Here is a 10,524-nt window from a genome sequence, read left to right on the forward strand (position 1 = left end):
CGTGTCCATCAACCCGACATGGCTTTACCCTTTTCATCCACCCTCTGATCCGTCTTCATTTGTGTCTACATACAAAGGTCTGGGGTGCCTTTAAAATGATCCGGAAAGGTCAGATACTTCATAGGCTTCTTACTAAAGGAGAGATGGGTGGCGACTCGCGAGCGGCAATACTTTGAATATTGCACCTCAGCATTTACAAAGCCATGACTAAGCATAAACCACCAGGATATAGAGACCAGGAGAGACAGCAGGACCTCCCAAAGGGTTCTTCTAATGCCCCGAGGGAATGACAGACAGGGGAGCAGAGTATGACATAGAGTGGGTTAATGAAATTCATCTCTTAGGTTTGTTCAAATATGAAAAATCGCCCTGGAAAAGTAAGGCAGTGATTCAACACATTTCTCTTCGTGATGCTAAATATTATTGTTGAATTATGAAATGCGTCTCATCTCTCTGTGTGTTTCTCCAGCACCACTTGTGGATTCAAACTCCATCCACAGCGGGTCGGCCATGCTGATGCTGCTCACTGTGGTGTTTGTGGGTTTAGCGGCATTCTTCATCTACAAGTTCAAAAGGTAGAATATTTTTACTCAAGTCGAGGATGTTGTGTTGTTATCAATTTCACCAAATATCGCAAACTGAAAACGATTAAATTGTAACATCTGTGTACAGTACTTGCATTCATAATTGAAAGTAAAAGTAACAATACCATTATACTCCAGTAAAAAGTCCTGCATTCAAAATTGTACTTAATAGTATTAGCAGTAAGTATCAAAAGTACTCATTCTGAAGAATGGCCTCTTTCAGAGTGTTAAATTACCGATGCATTAACGTGTAAATTGTAAATGTTGTACGTGTATCGGTCTATGTGGCGATATGTCTAACTAATTTGTATCCTGTGGGGGAGTTTAAACTCTAACAATGCATCATATTTTATGAGCGTATCGTATTTTTAGTACAAAGTATGTCAACCTTATCCTCCTTTTTATATAAAAGGGAGTAAGTGGGTTCTGGATTTTGGTCACACTTGGGCAATTGTAATGTCAGTGATGATGTCATAGACATTGTGACTGTCACTCGAGCAATTGGTGATGTCATCATGTCCATGACATCATCAATGATGTCACTCGAGCACTCGATGATGTCATTAGTGGGCTGTCTAATGACATCATCTAAAATCTGTCTGTGATTTTGGTTGTGATGTCGTCATCAGTGAGTGATGTCATCAGTGATGCGAAGTTCAGCAAGCAAATAGAGCAGGCGAGGCAGCCGAGATGCGGGTGAGGCCGTGCAGTGGCTGAGCTGCGTATGTGAGCTGCATGGCCAGCTCAGCGAGCTGCAGGGCATGCAAGGCCGAGCTAGTGATCGAGTGCGCGAGATGCCTAGTTCTGCAAAAAGTAGAGTGGAGTGAAAGTACAAAATCTCACAAATTGGACATACTTTCCCCGCCCGACATACTTACCCCGCCCCCATATAACCATAAGAGTACAAAACCCACATACACCTACATAAACATACATTCGAAAATATATACCAACATCCAGATCTCCATCCCCCCACCAAACCCCCTCCCCCCCAACCCACAGCCCCCCCGAGAGGGCGGGGGGAATCACTTCAAAAGGTCCTTCAGTGAGCCATCTTCCACATGCCAGTTGTTCAGGACGGGCTCAGTAGCCCCATTAATTCTGGCAGTAGAGAGATCTCCAAATAAACAATATCCACAAAAGGTGAGGACCCAGCAGTGTCTGATGGAACAGGAGTGAGGAGGCTTCCACCGCAATGCAACCATTTTCCTTTTGCAGCTGTCAGCCAGCGGGTAAGATGCGCCATGTGAACTCGGTGACATTAAGCTCCGACAGATCGTTCAGCAACAGGGCGGCCACATTCACTGACAACAAGGCAGACAATGTAACTGCCACAGTAAAAAAATAAAAAATAAAACGCAGAACGGGTGGACAGTTCCACAGCATATGAAGAAAGGTGCCGTCAGCCATAGATTGCACAAGGGATCACTAATCAATTTCATGCACTGTCATCTGCGTGGGATGGGATAGGTTCTATGTGTCAAATGATAATGAATTTGTTGGTGATCCCGGTTTTGCGGGAAGCCTCCTTGATACTTTCCCAGAACAGGTCCCAGTTGAAACCGGGGTCCAGACCTGGACAATCGGACCTCCATAATCTGTCCAATGGTGCAGGCTACTGTAGGCAGATTTCAGGATCAAATAAGATACCAGACCCTTGTTATTTCTCTGTGTAATAAATAAACTATATAGTGGGTGAGTGGGGAGAGGTTGTTCCAGTGGGACATCATGCACCTTAAGGGCACATGATAATAACAGAAAAATGTGGAAGCCTGAAAATTAAAAGCTTCTTTGATGTCTTGAAAAGAACGCAAAATGGAAATACTTAAGTAAAGTGCAACTATCTCAAAGTTGTACTTGAGTACTGTGCGTGAGTAAATGTACTCTGATCTGTGGTAATGTGTGTTGACTGTTTTCATGACATGGATGCTCAGAGGTCTCCTTGCCATTAGGAAAATCCCGTGGAACCATGTGGAGACGGAGGACAGCCACGAGAAGCAGCCGGAGGTGATCAGCACAGTGGGTCAGAACGACAACATGTCCAAGGTCAAGCTCGGCGAGATTTCCTCTCACAAAGAACTGCTGGAGAAAGACCTGGAGGCCAGGAGCAGAGGTCAGTTGGCTCACATTCTCTATTTACCACAGCCTAGAATCAGTAAGTAGGTCTAGTTGTTCAGTGCAGCTATTTGTATCCATATTACATTTTACAACAAGCCTGTGCAACAGCTGAGATGCAGTGTTTAATGCCAAGAGTCAATGGAATACAGATGGTTCATATCGGACTCTATCTGGGATTTGAAGCCCATGATGTTACTGAGAGATGTAACAGAATTGTATCCAATTCTGGACACTCTCGGTCACTCGTGTAATTTCCGGTGTTTACCGGCAGTTTTATACGGAGTTCCTAACCGAAAGCTAAGTGACATAAATTCATGCGTATTTCGCTAGCTAGCTATCAAATGTAATAAATATCTATACACATTTAAGCATATAAAACATGAGGTTTGCGAACGAGAAGCAGGAGGAAACCTTAAATCCCTTTGGGCGACAGTCACTTTGCGTAGAGTAGATAATTGCTATTGGCTGATAAATGGAAGAATGAGGGCTTTGAGTATAGCTGCACTTCTTACAAGTGTCTCTAACATTGTAAAGGTACAGGAAGGGTTAATAAAGCATTAATATTAAGTATATAAATATAACGACACGGATGATGAAAGTAAGTGTGCAAAATTGGATGTGTATTTTTAATCCATTTGCAGGGAGTGGAAGGAAATTACTTCCAAGTTAAGGTAAAAAAAAAGGACAGATGGAGGATTGTTAATTTATGAGAAACTTCAGTGAAAACAGTACAGGATGAAATCCATTTTTGTGATTTTTTTGGGGGTCATAGCTGTCTGGAATTGGACACCCTGACGCTAAATGATGATGTCACGGTGTCTGATACTGAGGGCAGACAAGCTCATTAACGTTTTATTGCCCCGAAAACAGCATCAGTGAGGAACCCGCTTTGAACAATTGATTTAACTGTGGTGGCAGTAATTGAATTTAATGAGATGAGCCGTGCACTGCAGTTACATTGTTTCAGTCTTATTTAAACAGTGTCAATGTTTGTACAAGCGAGGCTGCCTATAGCATACTACATTAAAGTCCACTACACAATCCCGCTATCTCTTTCTTATCAATGCAATTGGCTGTACTTTTGCAACTGCTGAAGCGCGTCGTGCTTCTGCTGCAGCAGCTGCACACTAAATAATGAAGTCTTCAGATATCAGTCAAGATGACAAGTCAACGTTTTGATTGCCATGGTCGACATCCATTGTGATGTCTTCTAAATGAGAACTTTTCGGGCCCCTGCAGGCAGCGGGGTGCGTTGCGTTTGACAAAAGTAGCATTGCAGTGCTCCTGACACAGACATGTGGGCTGCGGGCCTTTTTTCTGGACACTCAGCACTTTGGCTGTTCTTCATTTCTCAGCTCTTTCTACCTTTCCGAGACCTTTGCTGATCCGAAACAAATTAACTCCTTTTTGGTCGCCATCGAAAGTGTTTATTCAGTGAGGGCAGAGTAGCATCGGGGCCTTTGATTAGGCCTTTACGAGATTAAATGAATTTACAACCTGCTGCTAAAACATTTCATGATTAGTCTGAGGCTCGGCGCAGTCGGTGTCTGCCTTGGATACAAATGATCTCACAGAGCTGAATCTACTGCATCCAGCATCAGTCCATTCAGATAGGTTTACCATGAAGATCTTAGACAGTATAGATCAACACATGTCAAAGTAACCCGCTTCGCAATGAGACTAGTGGCGATCCCTCTGTCCATTTTGAGAATGTTTTCTCTGTGTGGACTGGAGACTTGTTTGGGTTATTTGTGGAGTTGCCTGATTTGTTCACAATACACTTGGCAGGAGAGGCGAAAGCGCCCACTCTGAAGACCTCCTCTTCCTACAGTGTTGCACTTAAAAAAAAGAAAGAATGAGATTAGTATTAAAATAGATGATATGAACAGCATGTTTTTGAACAAGTTTGTGAATTGCAGCAATGTTCATTGACTAAAAGTGGGAGGAGGAAGATGCCCCCAGCCGGAGGTTAAATGCCAGTTGGGGGAATATTAACCAAATTAATGCTGGAGTGAGTCCATCCATTTGATGTCTTTTGTGTAGGTAACAAGCTGTAACAATGCTAAATGGCTTTTTAAGTTCCAAGAACCAGATTGGTCATAAATGGGTAACACTTTACTATAAGGAACACTAAATGAATGGTTAGTTAATACCACTAATAAGCATTAGTTAATGTTTATTAACTCTAACCCTAACCATTACCTCACCCTAACCATTAACTAACCCTAAGCTATTAAATAATGCATGATAGCATGAACACCATTAGTAAATGATTATAGACACATTACTTAACTGTTAATTAAGGGTCTTATTAAGCAGTAACTTATTAACCCTCATTGTAAAGTGCCACCCATAAATGTAATCTAATTTCATCAAAAGTTGTCATAGATGTTAGTCATTAGACTTTATGACAAGAGATTGTGAAATAATGCACCAGACATTTTTTGAAGATTTTAATTTTAACCACCATTTAAAAACCCACTTTAAATCTCAAAACAAGTTTAGATTTCACATAATATAGTGATATTTCTTTTCAGTATCATCTACCGTAACTGAATACAGGAGGCTTATCGTTTTTTAATGTACATAAACAAGTTGCACGGGTTAATATGAAAGTTGTCATCTTTGAAAACAGATCACTGAATTTAAAATACGGACACAATTCACAGATCACTGAATTTAAAATACTGACACAAATTCACAGATGAAACTGCCACCTCTGAATGAGGCGGCGTCTGCACAGTCTTAATGAGCCCACTTGTGGCGGCGCTCACATCTTATCTACTCTCCACCGTTAACTCAACCCTGAATACACGGATCATGAATTTGAAATGATATGTAAAGCCATGTTAAACATCAACTTGTACCATTTGTGTGCAAGTTGTGTGTGTGTGTTTTCAAAGTCGTTTGACTGTCCCTGTATTTACATATTTAGCCTATTTTATTATTTGTTTGCATATTTTTACAGGAGGAATTGGAAGAAATGTGGAAAGAGTTATAACAAGGGAATTTCCAAACTGTACTAATGTCTAAGACGTGCGCTGTATTACAGAGTAAGTACAGATTGTGGTGTTTCAATTGTGCTGATATTGTTTGCTTTGTTGGCATTGTTTCTTTTCACGCTGATAGCTGCTATCGTTCAGTCATGTTTTTAACACATATGGATAGACTAAATATGTATTTTACAATACTTTATGAAAATCTATTTACAAAGCCACACTCTTTCAGCTGTAAATATATTGAAATCGGGGAAAAATGACCCCTGTGGATGAGAAACTCTAATGGAAAATATAGTAAGTGATGCTACGTTAGATAGCATGGTGCTTTCAACTTGACTGTTTCTCAGATGCTGTTAGACACTGAATACATGTGATGGCCATGGATTTCAAAACAAAAGAGGTGGAGATATTGAAAACATGTACATAGAACAAGATGGAATGTAAATCTATACTGGAGCCTACTTCTTACTTTATTGTAAAGTCAATCCACTGAAAAGGCAGAAAATATTTCCATGACCTTCTGTTTCACAGTACAGTCTGTAATATGCCCACCTTTTTTTACAGTAGCATGCCCAAATTAATAATAAATAAATAAAAACAAAGGAGAAAAAAACACATAAGACTACGTTAGGGTAAGTGAGCATATATCATGATTTTAAAGTTTACTTGACACATTACACAAATTATTCTATACTTTGTCTAAACGTGTAGTTGTGCAATTGCCAAAAGTTCTGCATGATCTATGATATTGTTCATTCTATGTCAATGATATGAAAACCACTTTGTTTCAAATCATATTTCTTACTGTGAACAAATTACCATTTTCAAAATGTTCAAAATAAATGTATTTTTATATGGAATTATGTTCTTTTTTTCCCTATCACACATATGCCCACTGTATGTGTTATGGTAATATCATTTTCTGTTTTCCCTCATAGAAAATAACTGTTGATCTGTTGTTGGCAGCAGTAGAGAAACACTAAATGGATGTCTCTCACATAACCTTGTGTTTACACAGGGTCATGAAGCTGTTTTCACACATAGTCTGACCTGAAACACAGCTACCAGGGTGTCTGGGTAGTGCAGAGGTAAAAGCACTCGCCTACCACCACGGAGACCAGGGTTCAATTCCTGGCAGCGGTACTTCCAACTTGGTCAGATGTTTCTAAAGACACAATTGGCTGTGTCTATGGGTGGGAAGCCGGTCCGGTATGGGTCCTGGGGCACCTGTTCGGGGAGGAGGGAGTAGCGTGATCCTCCCACGCGCTATGTCCTGCCATTGAAAGTCCTCGCTGTCAGGTGAAAAGAAGCGGCTGGCGACTGCACATGTATTGGAGGAAGCATGTGCTAGTATACAACTTTCCCCAGATCAGCAGAGGGGGTGGAGCAATGACTGGCCAAGTACAATTGGGGAGAAATCCAAAAAAACTTGATAAACACAGTGAAGTGCAAATTAACACTTTATAATACCTGCACACTATTAAGCATTAGTGAATACTTAATTAAGTAAGGCTTAATGCACGATGAGGTGTCCATTATCAGAAATTAATGGACGATGCGGACGGTTGCTTCCGCGAAGTTCATTCATTTCTGATAATGGACACCTCGAAGTGCATTAACCCGCTTATACCATGGTCACTTGCCAAAGAAACAAAACAAGACCATTAATTTATATTTTCATGCATTTTGCAATCAAAATCTAGTTTTCATAACCTTGAATATGAGTTGAGAACCGGCGAGACAAAATAGTCCCCTCGGCTGCTCAAGATTAGGCTATCATTGGATAAGATGGCCGCTTAGTGCCTGCACCTGGCACAATTCTAGAGTCAAGCTAACTAATAATTTGTCTAATTGTATGTAACAACATACAAAATAAAACGGCAATGTCTAAGAATGCAACACCATGTAACTGGCTCGTTTAAACTCACATTCCAGGGAATTACGGGTCTTATCGTAAAAGGCGCGTGCCACACTCGGAGTAGACTGAAAACCATCTGAAGCTTTCAGTATGTTGGAGTCCTGTATGTTTTGTACAAGGACGTCTCTCAGTGTGTTGCTGTTAACTGCCCATTTCGTTGATTTCTTTTTGTTGATCTCGTGTTTTTCCTCTTCGACTTGATTTGTATCAGTGATAAGAGGCAGCGCACGCTCTCCCAGAGCGCCTGGCTGCTGGTTGCTGCAAGTTGTAAACAGAGGGTTTGACAGTTGACAGCTGAGAGCCCGGCTTCTGTCAGCTGACCAGAACGAAAATCAGATTTCTAAATAGCCGTTATTTTAATAAACTGAGCACACAGGGGTAATCTAAATACCGTAGTTACTTTGACCGACTCAATTTTTTTTTCTAAACTTATAAAAGTGCCATATTAAGCGTTAATGGTGGTATAGAGCTCAAACGGCTCTGATCCTGGCGCATTGATATGAACGGTGAACAGACCATTTAGCTAGGTGTACATTATCACTGTACATTATCACAAATTAATGGACACCTTGCAGCCAATCAGAATCGAGTATTCACCCAGACCATGGTATAATCATTTATAAAGCATTGCTCATACAGTACATTACTAAGAATTAGTCATTCCTAAACACAGATGAATAAACTAATCTATAATGTATTTAATCTCATTTATAAATGCTTTGTAAGGCATAGATAGTCCTCACTTTAGATGAGGTCACACAAAATACTTAACTAACAACTTCCAAGTACCTTAATTACATGGGCCGTTTCTCTGATTGATTGCCCCCCCCAGGTGCCGCTCCAAAATCCTGAGGGCGCCGGCGTCTGACATGACTGTCTTTCAGAGGCTGTAGCGTAGCGGGCACATTTTTAAAGCTACTAGGAATGGAGACTCTGGGGCATTTGTGTTTTCACCTGCCCTTTTTTCTCTCCACCGCAATTGAGTTGAGATCCTGATGTATGAGTGCTCCTACTTCCTGCTTCATTCTGATGAAGATCCTTATGATCGAAAGGTCAATAAACTGACCTCGAGCTTGACACTTCAGTGTAACTTTATAATATAAGGTAGTAGTTGTTAGTTAAGTATTTTGTGTGACCTCATCTAAAGTGAGGACTATCTATGCCTTACAAAGCATTTATAAATGAGATTAAATACAACCGTTAAATACATTGTAGATTAGTTTATTAATCATTCAGGAATAAAACATTTACAACTGTGTTTAGGAATGACTTCCTAACGGTGTTGGGCAAGTTACTTTTAAAATGTAATATACTACATATTACTAGTTACTTTCATTTGAAAGTAATAAGTTACTTTACAATATTACTGTCTGTGTAGAGTAACTCATTACTTATTACACTACTTTTGCATTACATTCACCAAAACAGCAGCAGCAGAATGACATCGCTGCCACGGAACCATCCAGAAAAATAATGTCAACCGCCTTGAAGTCAGTGTAAACAATCAAAAATTCGAAATGTTATTCTTTTCCTTTGTTATTGTCATCTATAGTGGTTATTTGCATAAAAACACACAATTTTATTAGGAAATGATTGTATCTTTATTCGTATGTGCTCTGATAAAAAAAAAGAATAACCCAAATTGTAACTTGAGTTACTTGACAAAGTAACTGCATGGTATAATATTACTGAAATAATAATAATAATAATAAGTAATAAGTTATGTCACTGAGTTACTGCTAAAAGTAATATATTACATGTAACATGTTACTTTTGTAATGAGTTACCCCCCACACTGCTTACTAATGCTTAGTAATGTATGAACAATGCTTTATAAATGGTGATTTAATTATTTACTAATACTTAACTAATGCTAAATAGTGTGCAGTTATTATAGTGTTACCAAACACACACACAGCTACCTTGTATTAGGCTAGGACACACCGCTTGGTTATGATGGTGGAAAGAGCTAACACCCATCCATCTGACACTGACACTGCCTGGCTAGCCGACTGTCCGGCCTTCAGTTTCCCTCTTTCACTCAAGTTGCCAATTACAGATGATTTGCATTTAATGAATTTCATTATTGAGTGTGCAAATGGACAATTGCGGAGCCTTGAGCAGAATGATGAGAAACAGATTATTGTGGCAAGCAAAGCTACCAAGTGAGAGTGTTTGCATATCCTCTCCTTAAGTCAGAGAAAGAAACATGTACAATATAGTGGTTAAAGAGACAGGAAGGTCAGAGGAGAGAAACCGTGTGGGGACGCCTGGCTGAAATCACTCCTCAGGCAAACAAAGCTGTAGCAACGCGCTCGTTGTTTCCTCTGTTTTACATTTTCCTCGCCCGCTTCGACACGTTGATATCGCACACACCAATCTTCATCACTCCAGGAGCCATCAGCTCCCAGAGAGTCTGAGAGTGTCTGGGCTGCTCTCAAGTCTGAGTGAATACCAGGGCCTTCCCCTAACTGCCCTGGGAGCCTCTGCGCTACACAATCAAATTGAACAGTGACAATCACTAATGGATGATTCGCTGCAGCCAGACGCTGTAATGCAGCACTCAATGAAAGGAAACACGCTCATCAATTTCACACTGCGGCTAACACAATATTGCTGTGGGCTATTGTTGTTGTGGGACATTTTTCATTCAAGGTGCTACCCCTGTCTGTGAAAGTCCTCCTTGATTGTGTGTGTGTGCGTGCGTGCGTGCGTGCGTGTGTTGATTTCCTAATTAATTTGTTGCACAGTGGGAGAGCCAAGGAACCAACCAGCCCATTAGAATCACTCCAGGCTACTTGGTACTTTTCATTCTCCCAATCGGCTCTATTAACTTTGGGCATGTTGAACGACACTTGTTGCAGACAAAAGCAATGGATTAGAGAGCAGACAAACTGAGAGTGCG

At 40.5% G+C, this 10,524-nt stretch overlaps 1 protein-coding gene across 1 annotated transcript in view; it reads left to right on the forward strand.

The window, feature by feature from the left end:
* Window positions 1–5,973, forward strand: part of sorcs3b (sortilin related VPS10 domain containing receptor 3b) — a gene marked incomplete at its 5' end in the record, with an annotated part of 55,285 nt that extends 49,312 nt beyond the window's left edge. Inside the window, 3 exons of the mRNA XM_083650676.1 lie at window positions 470–575; window positions 2,537–2,697; window positions 5,671–5,973. Coding sequence (XP_083506802.1) covers window positions 470–575; window positions 2,537–2,697; window positions 5,671–5,735 — 332 coding nt within the window. The 3' untranslated portion in view covers window positions 5,736–5,973. The remainder of the gene's footprint in view (window positions 1–469; window positions 576–2,536; window positions 2,698–5,670) is intronic.
* Between the last annotated feature and the right edge of the window lie 4,551 nt (window positions 5,974–10,524).

Source organism: Poromitra crassiceps (assembly GCF_964638095.1).
Source record: "Poromitra crassiceps genome assembly, chromosome: 14".
NCBI classification, from domain to species: Eukaryota; Metazoa; Chordata; class Actinopteri; order Beryciformes; family Melamphaidae; genus Poromitra; species Poromitra crassiceps.